The sequence below is a fragment of the Gracilinanus agilis genome, chromosome 3 (assembly GCF_016433145.1).
Source record: "Gracilinanus agilis isolate LMUSP501 chromosome 3, AgileGrace, whole genome shotgun sequence".
Lineage (NCBI taxonomy): Eukaryota > Metazoa > Chordata > Mammalia > Didelphimorphia > Didelphidae > Gracilinanus > Gracilinanus agilis.
Genome location: NC_058132.1, coordinates 178,876,653 through 178,893,887, shown reverse-complemented (window position 1 = coordinate 178,893,887; position 17,235 = coordinate 178,876,653). Strand labels below are relative to the sequence as shown.

At 33.9% G+C, this 17,235-nt stretch overlaps 1 protein-coding gene across 1 annotated transcript in view; it reads right to left on the bottom strand.

Moving 5' to 3' along the window:
- CNTN5 (contactin 5) overlaps positions 1–17,235 on the bottom strand; it is a 609,722-nt gene that overhangs the window by 369,896 nt on the left and 222,591 nt on the right. Inside the window, exon 5 of the mRNA XM_044669004.1 lies at positions 14,942–15,044. Coding sequence (XP_044524939.1) covers positions 14,942–15,044 — 103 coding nt within the window. The remainder of the gene's footprint in view (positions 1–14,941; positions 15,045–17,235) is intronic.

Below are 17,235 nucleotides of genomic sequence, written 5' to 3'. Positions count from 1 at the left end.
CTTCCCTTCTTCTTTCCCCTCTCCCAAAACTGAAAAGAAATTTAACCTGAGTTGTACATGTATTATCAGAGTGATTGGGTTCTGAGTATCTTTTTTATGCTAACTTATGTCATATTGGACTGGTTTATGAAAAAGAAGGTCAATTTGCCAATTTATCAATATAAACAATATCAAATTCAAAAAATATATCTTTTCCAATAATTCCAGTGCTCTTTTATCTTTTTTACATACATACACACACAGAGACATGCACACACACATATATCCATACACACAATTATATTGTATCGATTTTTGGCATTCTTAGTTATTTTTCATGTAGCTTTGCCTCATGTCTTCATTAGATTATAATCAGTTTGAGGCCAAGTATTATTATTTTTTCTATTTCCTTTGTAATTTCCCACTGTGACTTCTAAAAAATGGTTACCCTATAAATTCAATTGGTTGATATTCCTCAATCTGTATATTTTGCATGAGTTAAAACTAATTTTTGATAAAGGTTTATCACAAAAAAAGCTCATTGTGTGGAAATAGTATTTTGGACATCTGCCCATAGAAAAGATATTTCTGAATATCAAAGCAATGATAAACACATCAACATTATTTACTTTAATCCTCAATCATGTATAACTTCATTTATGAGGATAATCCCTCTAGCTATGAAGATCTCAACTATTCCATGCTGTTAGGCAGTCTAATGAGTTGTTAAACTATTCCTCCAAAAACATTAAGTAGTCAACTCACTAGTGATGAAGTATTCCATGTATAGCTCAGATAAACAAACAAATATATATATGTATATATATATATATATATATATATACATACACACTTATGTCAGAAAAAAAGGCAGGTTAATTATAAATCCTAACATCACTAGAGATCACATTAATATTGAACTTTGAGAGGATTGTACATGAAGAACCTAATAATTGTAGTATATTAGAATCAAATTTCAAGCTAAAAATGACCTTAGAGGACATGAAGTCTAACACCTTAATTTTATAAGCAAGGAAACTGAAACATAAAGATGTTAAGTAATTTGCCCAGTCACACAGTAAGTGTTTTAGGTAGGATTTGAACCTAGGTCTTCCTGAATCAAAATATAATATCCAATCTACTACATATGAGGAATTTTTTATAATTCACAAGAAACGAGAAAAATTGAGTAATATTTATGACTCAGCTTATTATAGAGTATATTGATACTTCATCTAAATCATTGTTTAAATCTTTCCTGCCAAAAAGGTTCCCTATTTTCCAGAATTTTTCTACCAAGAAGCATATATTCAATCCCTTTGATTCAAAGAGCTCACAATCCAAACTGTATCAACAGATCAAAAATTAATAAATTATTTTAATAATAGTTAAGCATCAGAGGTGTTTGGCAAGTGGATATAGAGCAAGAGGGATAGGAAGGAGCCAAAGGGAATTCATGCTTATAATTTTTGGATATATACAATTATTATATTAACAACTATTATTTATATAACATTAACTGAAATATTGAAAGAGGTATAAGAAGTCAATTTGCCTGTAATGATTAAGAGTTTGGTATTAGACATGTCAGAACTGATGGTACCATGTCTAAAGGAAGTATCTAATAGATAGCTGGTGATATGAGATGTGGGAAAGAGATTAAAGATGGAGATGGACTGGTAGTCAGCCCCATAACAATGGTTGTTGCCTTGAAAGTGGATGAAAACTCCAAAAAATAGGCAAAAATAAGAAGAATGAGCCAAAAATTAAATCTTGGAGAATACCTAGTTTAAGGAACTTTCTTTTTTTCCCCTTTCCTAGTTCTTCTTCATCAGTAAGGGAATGGGATACAATTTAATTTAATTCAATAAATATTTGTTAAGTGCTTATTATGCAGTAGGAATTGAGGATACAAAAAATGAAAAATTATGCAATCCCTGCACTGAAACAGATTCTATTAAATCCATTTAGAAAACTTGAGTGAAAAGCATCCTCCTGAATCCATTTAGCAGAAAGTATCAGGGAGGTTTCAAGGAAATGTTGACACCAGAACTCAACCTTAAAGGAAGAGTAATGAAAGATTTCATTACACTTTTGGCCTTGATGGTATGATCAAGAGCCTGAGTGAAAGGACATCCAAATTATAACATTTCAATAGAATGTTTTGTTTTTTTTTTCACTTTGCTAAATAAAGTACTGATAAATAAACAGAACTTTCCTAAATTCTAAAAATTAAAAGGATTTTACTCATACACAAAGATAACAAGTATATTATTGGAATATTAATATTTTCTTGAAAAATCTTATGTAATCATGAGTTCTTATTTGTTAATTGAATATTTGAGTTATTTTTTGACTAAATTAATTTAAAAAAATTTCAAAAGATATAAGTAAGAAAAACTTGAGCTGTAAGAAAATATTCTTAATGGTTTTTGTCTTGTTTCTGTGATCTATTGATTTGATTATAGTATGTTGCAGTGTGCTTTACTCATTTAAGTCTTCTTCAGCTATTATTGTTATTCCATTTGATAGCAGAGGACTCTTAGATTCATAAAGGGGAAGCAAAATGCCAATGGTCAAATAGTGTCAGGAGCAGGATTCAAACCCAAATCTCCTTGACTTTAAGAGTAGCATTCTATCCATTACACTGCAAATACTTCCTCTATTCCCTTTCCCCCTCAATAGGATTACATCTTACTCATGATACCCCTTCCTATACATTTGCTGATCATAAAGTATTAGAACACTATGCTATTCAAATAATCATAATTGGAAAACATTGCAAATGTTCTGTCATTGCCATGCACCAAAAAGTCAATCTCTGTTACTTTCCATACCTTATGTGGAAGCAATATGTAATGATCAAGAGAATTTTTCATAATCTACAGCATGGTGTATTAATGAGGCATGTATTATTTAATATTTGGGTACTTTGACATCTTAGAATGATAGAATTATGATAAGACCTGAACTAAAGAGATAAAACAAACTGGAATTGTTATATGTGAATTTTCTAAAACTACCATATCATGAATTTAGAAAGGAATACTTAAGCAAAAGGGTTAATTAATTTAATTATAGAAACCTATACTGTGTTGAAGGCAGATTACAACATGGAATTTAACTCATGGTTTTATGTACTAATGCCCTTAATTTTAATTATTCATATGCTTAAATGTTGCCAGGAAAATCCTTACTATGATAAAATGAAGTCTTTCATATCAGTTCCATCTGTACTGAGGATATGATCTCAGTAACAACAGTGCAGAGACTTCCAATAATTGGGATTGCTAACTCCCTCTTGGCTCCATCATGCACCACTTTCCCCTGAGGACTGAACAGCTATTGATCTCTTGGCTTAGTGACAGACTCCCTTTCCCAGATCTTCTGTCAATCTAGTGATTAAGCAGTTTGATTTTAGTTTGATAGACAAATGCTGCACAACCCCAATTTATTTTTAATTCCTATAGTCCTTAGTGACTGGCAGTTCCAAATAAACACTATTAATAAATAATTAATCTGTAACTAAAGAGCAGGCTCTTTCAGGAAAACTTGCCAATTGCATACCACAGAAAGTCTCAGAGGAATATTTGTCATTCTCACTGTTACAGTGGACTAGAGAAGCATCCATTTGAGACAGCTCAGCTAAAGTCTGGGATGGAAAAAAAAAACACAAACCATAGCAAAATGGCTTTATCAATTGATAACTGTTGTTTTCTTATTTGGAATAAACACATAAAAAGGAGGGGAAAAAACCCCCGAATGTCCTGCTTCTCTAATAAGCACTTGATGGAGTGTAACAAAAAGAGGATTTGTAAATGCTATCTGAAATAGAGATAAGCTAGAACTAAAAAGGGCAGGAAATTGAATGTGCTCTTCCCTCCCACCTCTACCTTCAGGTTTCAGATGAGTTTGGAAAGGTCATTCACATAATTATTACAGTAACTGGTCCAAGGCCTCTTCAGCTAGACTGATCTGATTGTGTGTTAATGGCTGCAAAAGCAAGATAAGGAGGGTGTAGAGTAAAAAAAAATCTGGAACACTATTAGCAGGCAGGATTGTTTTATTAGATAACCTCATGTTGCTTTATAGCATAGGGCTTTTCTTTTATTGTTTCTGCATAATGCCAAATTTACCCTTCTGCATGAAGTCATTTAAGCATCGACAGCCAAGTTTTACTTCTTTATTATGTTGGTGGCTATACACGATATCCAGTAATGTATCAGGAGAATGACAAAAGTCAAATGGCCTGATTGGAAAATTTAATTGATCTAATTTGCTATTGCCAAATAGCCTAAAAACACCTGTCCTACTCCTCACATGACTGGCTAAATAGACTGACTAAATTATTGCAGTACTTCTGATTGCCTTTCATCATATAAACTTGTTCCTGGTCAAGAGTCAAAAGAACTGTTTTTAAAATTATTCTTTGAGTACAAGATATTTTGTTTTGTGATTAGAAAACAGGTATCATCCTGAAACCTGGTACTGTACTGCTACAATACTGTGTCTAGTTGTCATGTTTGTGACAATTCCCTACATATTTTATGTATCAGACTTCTATTGATGATATTGATGCTGATCTTTTCCTCTTTATGCTTTTTCTTCCTATTTAATCTTCACAGAATCTAATAATAAGAAATATTTTCAATTCTATATAATCAAAAGAATCTATTTTTGCTTTTGAAGATCTGTATTCTTTGTTTGGTTAAGAATTCTCCAAAACATATTAGTGAAAATTAACAATTCGTTTTTTCCTCAAAATTTTTGAGAGATGTGTTCTTTTATACTCAGACATTATAGTAACTTACAACTTAAAGTCACATCTGGTATAAGGCAGTGATGGTGAACCTATGGAATGGGCACCAAAGATGGCATGCAGAGCGCTCTCTGTGAGCATGAGTGCTGGTCCCTCCACACCTCTAGAGTTCATTACTACAAAGGCAGAGGGACTTGGGTGCAGCTGCTCCCTTCCTCCTCTCCTCTGTGCCTGAAAACATTTTTTCACATCACCCACCCCTCTGCGCAGTAGCCCAAGGGGTAATGTGGGCACCTCACAGGCTGCAGAGCTGGAGGGGATCAGAGTACTCTGGCCACTCTCCTCCTCCTCTCTACACTCGCTGAGGACATTTCTCACTTCACGTGCCCCTCCATCTAGTAGCCCAATAGGACCTCTTTCTTCATCTTCTGTGTGGGGTAAGGGGGGACAGGGCATGCCCAGCACTCAGTTTGGGGGAAGAAGCACAGCATCTGATCTGGAGGTTGGGCATGGCACTCGGTCTGGAGGGTAGGGTGGGGTGGGGTCCAACACTCCATCTCTAAAAGGTTCATCATCACTTGTATAAGATATTGCTCTAAACCTAATTTCTTTCCAATTTGCTTTCCATTATGAACAGAAGCTCTTGTCCAAAAGTTAATCCTTTCCCTAGTGATGTATTTTGTTGTTAATTTATTCTTAGACATATCAGATTCTTCATGGCTCTCTTCAGGGTTCTCTTGGCAAAGATATTGGAGTGGTAGCCATTTTTTTTTCTCTAGCTCATTTTACAAATGAAGAATTTAAGGAAAATAAGTAAAGTAATTTGCCTAGGATCACAAAGCCAATGTCTCTTTATAAGAATTAAATTATGTTTTTTTTACTGCTTTTGTTTCCTATTTATCTAGTCTAGTCTACCAACTTAGTGTTCTGTTTTTTTTATTACAAAATCATTTTTAATCACTATTGCTTTACATAGTTTTAAGTTTAATAATATCACAGCATTACCCCTAAATATTTCACTGGTCCTTACCATCCCAATATGGCCGTTGCATTACCAGTTCTCCAACTATGTTATAAAGCAGTCATCTTTAAAAATATTTTATCCATATTTTTCTATTTTCCATAATAATCTATACATTTTAAAATTCTGAGAGAATTTTTTTTCTAGTTTTATAAATTACTTTTTTTACAGTTTGATTAATTTAGAATCACATTTGTCAACAAATGAAAATAGTATCACTATTTTTACTATTTGTCTCAACTCGATTTTGAGCAGTAAATATTTGTTTTTCTTAATTTCTACAAAGACTATACTGTAATTGTACTTATATAAATCTTTTATGTTTTGGCAAATTAACCCTCCTACACTTTTTGTATTTTGTAATTTCTCTTTTCATTTTTTCTCCTCCTTTCCTGTTGTTGCTAGCACTATATGGAAATATTGGTGATTTAAAAAAAAATATATATATAGTATTCTGCTACCTCACTAAAGTAACTAATTGTCCCAATTGTTCCTTCATTGAGTCTCTGTTATTTTTTTGTGAACCATTATATCATCTGCAAAATGGGATAATTTTGCTTCCTTTTTGCTAATGTTTATACTTTTAATTCATTCTATTGTCTTATTGCTTATAGCCGGCATTTATGAAATTATATTAAATGATAGTAGAAAGAGAGGATACCCTTGTTTTTGCTGATAAAATGGTATTCCTCTATTATAAGTATTGTTTATTCCTGTTAAATATGTTTTTAATTACATAAGAGTTCTTCAATAAATATACTTTTTTGGATTTATTGGATTTAAAATACTAGCCCCTACTATCCTCATAAAACATGCAACACATGTTCTAGAGCTTCTATGTCCACTTAGGCACACATGGAGGAGTTGAGCTATTGAAGAGAGTGGTTACTATATTCCATATGGATTCCGAGACCCTGAGGGAAGGGTAACTTTTCTAGTGCTATATAGCACACAAGCGCCCATTAGTGCCCTTTTTACCATTACTTTTGTTTGAGAATGATTCGGTTAGCCAGAATTAAGTTGCCTTTGGGCATATTTACTAAGGTGGTACAATCAGAATACCTGATACAAAACATTAGTTTGTTTTTTTTTTTAAAAAAGTCTAGAATACATTTTTCCTTAAGTTCATGCCAAATCTAGAAGTGGACTTAAGCTTAGAGGGCATATGTGGCATAGAAATAATTCATAGCTTTTGGTTGCTTGAAATCCTTTTTACACTTTCTTAGGAGTTCAAGAATTTCCCTTATATTTAAGTTATGAAGATTAGTTGTGGTGTAGTTTCTTTTATTTATACTGTTATGGATCTTTCTGTACCCTGGCTTTGGCTCCAGAGGCAGTCAGTGATCCTTACCCCCCTGTTTCTGAGGATCATGCTAATTTCCTTTTGGGAATTTTAAGATCAAGTATAACCTTCAGAGTTTCTCTAGGTTCTCTTTTGAACCAGGGGATGGTGGAAGGAGACCAAGACTAAAGCCAAAGTACCCTTTCTTTCAACAAGTTATTCCTTTTCTTTGGGTTTAATGAGAATTGATACTCTCTCCTCATTTGTTGCTCAGTAGAATATGAATCTTTGTTGGTTGTTCAAATAACTTGGTTTTCAACTGATCTTTTTTTTTTTTTAATAGCACATTGCATGGCACTTAAACATTTAACTTGTTTGTTGACTAGAGGACTCATAGGGCATTACTAAGTTTCCTTAGCAAATCTGAGTACTCTTCCTATCAATGTTACTGTAGTCCATTTAAGGAAATTTTGCCCTTAATCTGAAGTGTTTGGTTGACAGAGATTTGTTCTCACCTGTTAAGGTACTATTTACTGGAAATAGGATGGAGTGACTTGTTTGCTTTACTCAATTAACTTCACTCTCAAACTTGTACCTTCCATCTCTTTTGTTGTCAAACTTGTAGAAGAAACTATTTATGCTTCTATTTATGCTTCTCATTTATGCCTTTATGTTTCTGACTTCATCACATAATTGTCCTTATTTCTCTGATATTTTCATTTAACTCTGACTTCTATTCTTAATCATTTGAGAGTTTTTTTAGAATTATGCCATTGTCATTTCACTTCAGAAGTTATTTTAATAGCTTGGATTTACTTAAGCTATTCTAAATATATCTTTCATCTACTCTGGATTTTTCTTACACATATACACATATATTAAATGTCACATGCATGACATATGCATATATATCTATATAACAAAATTTATTTAATTATATACATATATACATAAAGACCTAATTTTTTTTATGTTGTCTCCCCCTGTAGAATGTAATTTCCTTGAGAACGGTGACTATTTTTACCTCTTCTTTGTATTCCCAATTCTTGGTACCAATGTCTATTACATAATGAATGTTTTACGACTGACAATTTTGATTCATTTTTCTTTGTAATAATATACGTATACATTGACGTGGCTTTTTTCTTTAACTGCCCTTTGAAAAGTCTTTGCAGGATAATACCAAGAGTTACTTTAAAAAAATGGGTGCTCAAAATTATAACAGGTTAGCTATGAACCAAGAGAGGATGGAAAAGCTGGTGTGTTTGTCTTCAAGTATTTTTTGGTAACAATTACATTATGGTATGTTCTTTCTTTAATTCTTTATTATCATTGCTACCCCTGCTGTATTTTGGAAGTTTTTTATTTGAGGTGATAAGAGAGATCTAGCCTTAGTTTATATCTCACTTCTACATTTTTCTGAGATGCCTCTAATGGTATTAATTTTTGTAATAAGGAACTTCTGGGACAAAATGGAGAACATCTTGAGTGATAGGATCATCAGTTAAAGACTTTGGAATCTACTCAGGTGGCATGAGCCAGGGCCAAAAGACAGTTGGAACCACCCCTATAAATACCTTTGGACTATAGCCCACAGGGTCTCAGTTTTGAGCCTTCCCTGTCCTTTGGTTTATACCATGGCCGAGTCAAGCCAGGGATTGAGAGAGGGAGAAGAATCTACAGCCTGTTATTAACTCATCATCTACAGATTTAGATTACTTTAATTTATTTAGATTAGATTAGCATTCCCAAACCTCTATCCTTATTCCTTGTTCCTAACCCTTTAGATAAGCAATAAGTCCTGTTGTATTTTAATCCAAAAGAAGATTGGTGTTCCTTTCCTAATTAATGAACATCTACAGCTAATTAGGGGAAGATAATTATCATATTTCAGTCAGAACAGCATTGTCCATTTAGCACATCTACACCAGCCCAAACTACCCAGCAATCCCAACCCCAAGCCAGAAAGCTAGAAAAGTTGTTAACACACATACAACTCCTCACTTGCTACTTTGGCATGGGTACTGTTAAAGAGGCATAGGCTTGGCTAAACTGAACTTCATAAGTCCTGGGATTACCAGCACATGGGGTGATCACCCAGGCAATCTCATCTCTCACTTAGCCTAGATCCATCCATCACCTGAGGATCCAGAGCCCACTTGGCAGACTCAGCTTAATAGAGCCTGTCAGGCCCATGTGAAGCTTAGCAGCCCTTTCATATTACCAGATCAGCCTCCAATTTATTTTCAACATTTTTTAATTAAAATTATTAATTTAGTTTTAGATCATCTTCATTTTCAAATATATTTCTAGCTCCATTCCTCTAATGAAGCAGTAACCATTTGTTACATGCAAAAAAAAGAAAAAGAGTTTCAGTAAACTAACCAACAATAATAGTGCCTGATAGTGTATGCATTATTTTATTCCACATCTATACTATGCCAGTTCTACAAAGAAGAGAACAGGTTTTATTTTCTTATCTATTTTCCAGGGTCAGATTTGGTAATACAAGTATTCAATTTAATTTTATTATGGTTGTTCTTTTCATTTACTTTGTGATAGTCACTGTGTATTTCTTGATTCTGCTAATTTTATTTTGTATCAATTCATACAAGTCTTCTCTTGCTTCTCTGAATTCCAGTGCCATTTGAAAGATCAAAGAGAATGGGATAGAAACAGCAGACCTAAAAAATGACATATTCTAATTTTGAAAACAAACAAACAAGAAAGAAATTAAATGGAATTTCCAAACCATGGTCGGCCAATGAGTTTGACTTTGCTTCCTGTAAAAATTCTTGTATGCATTACTAAAGAGATAGTGAAGATCTTGAAATGAAAGGAATAGCCACAAAAGAGCAGTATAGCTTCATGAAGAACAGATTATAGGTGATTATTGCTGTTTCCTTTTTTTAAAGGGTTGCTAAACTTGAAGACCAGGGAAATTCTAAAGATGTAGCTTACCTAGATTTTAGCAGAGTGATAAAGTATCTCATTCTAATCTTGTGGAAAAATATGGAGATATGGGGTTTGCATTAGAAGTATGAGATATATATGGCAAAGAACTGAGTGACCAAACATGTTGTGGTATATAATTATAATGGAATAGTATTTTGCCATAATAAATGATGAACAAATGATCACAAAAAATGTTGAAACACATTTGAAATGAGGCAAAGTGAAGTGAAAAGAATCTGGAGAACATTTTACATAGGGACAACTATAATGTATAATGATCAACTGTAATGACAATTATTATTAACAATGCAAAGATATGGCTCCAAGAGACACATGTTGAGGAAGGCTATCCATTATCACAGAAAGAACTTATTAAGTCTGAACACAATTCGAAGCATATCATCCTTCAATTTATTTCTTCCATGAATTTTTCTCTAGTGTAAACCATATGTATCTTATTTCACAACATGACGAACATGGAGATGTGTATTGTTTGATAACACATGTATAACCTATATCACAATAACTGCTACCTTCAAGAGGAAGAAGTGGAAAGGAGGGATAAAACACGGATTGCAAAATTTCAGAAAATGATTTTTGACAGTTGTATCAATAAACTATCTGAAAAAAAATTTTTTTTAAAGTATCAGAGCTGTGACCCAAAGGTTTCTAGCAACCCTATGGAGTACAGCCACGATTAAAATGTAATTGGGGTGAAACATATAAGAAAAACAACTGCTTGAACGCATGGGTTGAGGTGGACATGATTGGGGATGTAGACTCGAAACTACCACACCAATGGTACTATCAACAATTTGGAAATAGGTCTTGATCAATGACACATGATAAAACCAGTGCAAATGTGCATCGGCCATGGGTGCGGGGAATGCGGGGGGTGAAGGGAAAAGTAGGAGCATGAATCATGTAACCATGTTAAAAATGAATATTAATAAATGTTTAAATTAAAATAAAAAATAGACATAAAAAATGTAATTGGGGGTGGAACAAATAGGTAACTCGATGTGATTGAGAGTCAGATCTAGAGATGGGAGATTAGAGTTCAAATAAGACCTCAGACAATTCTTATCTGTGTGACTGAGCACACAACACCTATTGCCTAGCCCTTACTGCTCTTCTGCCTTAGAACCAATACACAGTATTGATTCTAAGGTGGAAGGAAAGAGTTTAAAAAATGTAATTGGGAAATGTTGAACAAAAGAAAAAATACATTAGAACAGAGATAATTTTGCTAAGTAATTTTCTAAGTCAATATGCAACTCTGATGTACTGATGCATGTTGCTTCTGTTTTGATTTGAGTTTTCAACGTTGGACAATATTATATTAATATGAATCTAGAACAAGATAAATGACTGGATTCAAAAGGTTGTCAATAATAGATTCTTGTCAGATTGGAAGGTTTTTAGCTTGGTAGATTGGGAATCTGCTACTAGTACTACTCTTTTAAAATATATTTTGAAAATAATCTGGATAAAAGGATAGCTGGCACTATTATCAAATGTAAAGAGTGACCCAAAACTAAGAGGGTTACTTAACATACTGGATGACAGAGTTATGGTCAAAAAAGGATTAGAAAAATATCAAGCTAAATCTGATAAGATAAAATTTAATAGATAAATGTGAAGCCATGAATACAATTTAAGGGAGGATTGACTAGAGAGCATTTCATCTAAAAAAGATTTTGGATTCTTAGAAGACCCAAGGCTGGTGAGTGCAGTGATATATCAGCGAAAAATCTTATATAATTGTTGACTGCATTAAGAATGGCATAATTTTGAAGCTTAGGGACATCATAGCTTCACTGTTACTTAGTCCTGGTCAGACCACAGATTGTATTCAATTTTGAATGCTATATTTTTTAAAGGACAATGATAAACTGCAGAGGTCCAAGAGGAAGGAAACCAGAATGATGAAGGACCTTAAGTTCTTGTCTTATGATATTTATTTGAAGCATCTGGGATATTTACACTTGAAAAGAATAGGCTTAGAATTAATGTCATAGCTGTCAAAATATTTGAAATGTTTTCAAGTAGAAGAGGGCTCTTTTTGATCCTCTAGAGCAGTGATAGGCAAACTACAGCCTGTGGGCCAGATGTGGGGGTGGGGCCCTGCAGAGCCACATTATTCCTAATCTGATGAACACAACAAGTAGGATACGATACAATGAAACTTTGAAAGAGTTGCCTTAGAAACAGACTGACAGATGAACATTTCCTTTCCTTTGGCCCCCTCTTTAAAAAGTTTACCCATCACTGGGCTAGAGCAAAGGTTGGCAAATTTGCCAGCAACCTAGGTTTATAGGACCTCTTAGTTCTCAGGTCTTAATGAAACTAATGACAGGCCAGATTTGGTCCAGGAACTATAGTTTGCTGACCCCTGATCTAGATAAAGAAGTGAAGGACAATGTGTACAAGTTGCAAAGAGGAAAATTAGATTTGATATGAAGAAAAAAAACTTTCTAATACCTGGAATTATGCAAAAGAAAAAGAATGGATTTCATTAGTAAGTAATAAAAGTAAGCAAAGGGCATGTGATTATTTGTTGCTGATACTGGAGTGGCATTTGATTTTGGATCTAATTTGGATATTTAAATCATTCTTTAGTTCTTTTGAACTTTTGAACTTGGACATTCTGTGATTCATATATTCACAACATTATCTACCATTCTATTTTTCCATGTTTGTAGAATATAGTCCAATTTAATTCAAGAAAAATTTATTAGTTCCAAGTATGAGATGAACACTGGAAATACAAAGATGAAAATAAAATAGTACCTGCCTTCAAGGAGCTTATATTTTTCTGGGTGTTTTTATATGGGATGCTTCTAATTACATAATTTTAAAAAATAACTATTTCCTGAGTAATTATGGAGCTCTCCTAACAAGGAATCAAACTAAGGTATTGATCTAGCATAGTTTGATACCAATTCTATCTCTTCGCTGTATTTTGTCTCTCTCCTTTTTTGAACACAAGTGAAATTGAGGTACTAAAACAAATAGAAAAGAAAGGAAGATATATGATTTGGCTGTTTGCTTTTGGGACAAAGAGAACTTTAAGGATGAATTTACTAAATATATTTCATTACTTTCCAAAAGCAAGTGGTTTTTAACTTATTAAGTAAGCTTGCCTGGGGAAATCTGTATGTTATTTTTGCTATATGAATCAAATTTTCTAATTTGTTCTACAATATGACCTTTCTTTCTATAAAGCTTTAGTATAGATGTTATTGTTTAAGAGTTATTTAACTGGAGGTTGTAGTAAAACCTTTGACATTAAACCAAAGGAAGCTTGGATGTATGTCTTTACATGGTACTGAGATAAACCGATATTTTCAGGCATAAAAGGTACAACATGGGAAAATGTTTAAACAAAACATATTTTATTACTATTTAATTTTCTGCCTAAGAAATGATACATTTATTAATGCCCATATTTTAAAATTTTCATAAAATTCTAGGTTAAATATTGCTCTGCTCCACATGTTCAAAAATAATTATTGCTGCTTTTCTTGTAGTGACAAAAATTGGAAATTAAAAAGATGCCTATTACTTGGGGAATAGATGAACAAATTATGAATATATGAAAATATCACAAGACTATTGTGTTCCAAGAAATGATAGTTTTAGAGAATGAGACATACACTTTTGGACATGGCCAATGTCAGAATTTGTTTTGTTTTACTATCCATATTTGTAAGAGGGGAAAGATAAATATTACATCGATGAGTGTTAAATTCTTTCACTGTTCTATTCCACATAAAATTGCCTAAAAGAATTCTTTGCATAGAATTTTTGTGGAATGTTCATTGACAGATTAATATGGTTTGCTTTTTTCTTAAAGTAGTTATACTTTTGTTAACATAAAAATATAATTGGAGTTTTCACCTTAGGAAGAAGTTTCAGTGGGACAATTCCATCAACTTTTATTTTATATTTCTAACCCTTAAATGTTTGCTGTGCTTTTCCTCATCCATGTTTTATAATAACTCCAATAATCACTTGTGTTTTTACGTAGCTCATTTAATCCCTAAACAAATGTTTTGGTAGTTCATCAACTACTGAAGTAAAATGATTAGGAAGACAGAGAGAAAGAGGTACAATTCCAGCAAATTATAATTATATGGTCTAGAAAGGACCTTGAAGTCTCATTGCCCTCAGAGACATGATGTTGAAAATAAATAATAATGCTTTAATCAAAGATAATCAAAATTCCAAGCCCCCCTCCAACTTTGAGCATGGGTATGGTAAATAAACATCACTGACAAGTTTCTGTACCTTTGCAGAAAACAATTATAAATGTAAACCTGGAATATAGGAGGGCAGTTGGGTCTGCTATAAATCATCTTGCTGATTTTTGGAATGATTAGGTGTTTTACATGGAGATAGCTGGTACTATCATTTTATCATTATCTCAGAAGATGTGGAAGTAATCACGGGTTCAGTAAAACTATTATCACAATTAGGTCCTTATGATTTTTCAAACATTGGCTCATTATTCTTATCTGAATCTGCATATTATCTAGACTGGTTAGCAAAAAGCATCATATTAGTTGACTTCCAATTAGAAGATGTATGTTAGGGCTAAAGAAAACTCTAACATTCACAAATACTAAATACTAGCAAATAAATGAATATAATGCTATAAAATATAGGCATTTCTATGTGGGATCCCATTTATTGGGAGAAGTTCACTTTTAATATGGAAAACAGCACATGCCCGAATTTTATACATTGTTGTCTTTAGCAATAACTAAATAAAAAAATTATAACTGGTTACTTAGTTTCCACTTGCCAGTCTTATAAAAATCTGGTATACATCAATGACATTCTGGGAAAATGAAACCTAGCAAAAAGTACTGAACCAAAAATTACATATGTCACCTTTTAATAAACAATTTTGTCTAATTATGGAAGAATATGTACTTACTTGCCAAGCGCAAAACATTCCATCTTGACTGTCATTCCCTTAGCAGCTGTAACCATGTAAGGAAAATGGACCTCAATTTTCGGCTCATATTCTCCCATCACACCTGGGAAATAAAGAATAGTCTTTACAAACAAAATTAATGACACAACTTTTCTTGACGCCTGAAGATTTTTTTTTAAGAGTGTGGTGTGGTTTAGTTATGTTTAACAGTAGGGATGGATTGTGTGAGATCAGTGACTCTTTCTCAGAATGGTCACATTATTACAGAACCACAGAATGCCAGCATTGGGATGGAACTTAGGGCTCCTCTGATGCAACCCAACATGTATATTCTCTGCAACATACCTGACAGGTGGCACCTTAGCCTTTGCATATAAAGCCTTTTAGGGGTTGGGCAGGGAGGGGTGGGGGGAATAGTTTGAAGTGGGGACAATAACTCTGTACGTTCTCTACGCTAGGAAGCTTTTCCTTATATAAGCTCTAAACTTACCTCTTTTTAATTTCTACTCATTAGTCATAGTTTTTCCTTCTGGGGCAAAGAAGAACAAGTCTAATCTTTCTTCCACATGACAACCCTGCGAATAATTAAGAGCAGCTATTTTGATCCTGAGACTTTTATTTCAGACCAAAAAAAAAACAAAAAACAAAAAACAAACAAACTAGTTCCTTTAAATGAATCTCATATGTCATAATCTTGAAATTCTTCACTATCCTGTTCATCCTCCTCTGGACATTATCCCAAAGGTCTAAGAGCACATTCACAACCTTCTGGAGCAGTGATGGCAAACCTGTGGCATGGGTGCCAAAGATGACATGCAGAGAACTTTCTGTGGGCACTCATCCACCCTCCCTCCCCAACCCTTCCCCCCAGAGTTCCTTACTAGAAAGACAGAGGGACTCGGGCAGAGCTGCTCCCCTCTCCCTCTCCAACATGCCTGATGACAATTTTTCACATCACCTGTCCTTCTGCCCACCAGCCCAATGACAGAACACAGGGGGTAATGTGGGAAGCTCACAGGAGGCAGAGCTGGAGGGGAATGGAGCGCTTGGGCCATTTGCCTTCCCCTCTCTACACTTGCTGAGGACATTCTTCACTTCACTCACCCCTCTGTCCAACAGCCCGATGGCAGCATTTCTTCTATCTCCTCTATGGGTAAGGGGATGATGTACCCAGCATGTGGAGGAGCATGGCACCTTGTCTGGGGGTTGAGGTGGGGGTGGGGCCTAGCACTCCATCTCTAAAAGGTTCGCCATCACTGTTCTAGAGTCTGTGTGATAGAATAGAGTAACTGGACTTGGGAGTTCCTATGTTCCAAGAACTATTGTTAGTATTATGCAGAGAAAGGAAGAGCGAATTATGCGTAGGATATATTAGCTGGGTGAACATGGGCAAGTTCTTTAAATTTTCTGCTTATCAGTTTCCATATAGAAATAATGGGGTTAATAATATTTACAAATTGTTATAAGATGAAATAATGCAAACTTTTGAGCCTATATACACACAAAATTATGGCTATTAAAGTGATCATGAAAAAAAATAAATCCTTGTTCACTATTCCCCAAGGGGTTATTCCCTAAGGCTAATGTCAAATTTTAGAATATGGTCAACTCAAAACTTTTATGCATTGTGCCGTGAAAGCTATGACATTTTTCTGAATTCTTCAGATATCAACTTACTTGCCAAGAAAGGATCATTTCAGTTGTCTCCAAGTCTGCCTCATTTCCCTCAATATTCAAAGAAAATAAACTAATTTGAAGTTATTTTTTCACTTTAATTAACCAGCTAAAAATATCACTTGGGTATAGATGCATGGGTTTAGTAGTAAGCTTTATAGCAAGATAAATTTCCTCATACTTAGATGTATTGATAAGTGAAGTGGTCAGCCTTGGAAACTAGTGGGTTCCCTTCACCAGTATGTTTTAAGGGATGGCTTGATCAAAGATGGAGTCAGATAGAATTCTTATTCAAGTACGATCAGGATTATATAATCTTTGAATTCCCTTCTACCTGAGATTTTATAATTTTGTGATTCTTTTTGCCAACATGGAAGCCCCTTTTAATTGTCTCCACTTTACTTTTTTTCTCCAAATATAAGTACAGGAGAATATCGAGAGACTCTCCTACTTACTGCTTTTTATATAAACTCCTCTAACTCCTGTTTACAAACTACTGTGCATGCCTAGAATGCTTTGCTTCTTAATTACCATCTCTTAGAATCCCTGGCTTCCTTCAAGACTGAGCTCAAGCGGTAAATTCAAGGGGAGGTATGTCCTGTTCTTTTTAGCTATTAGAC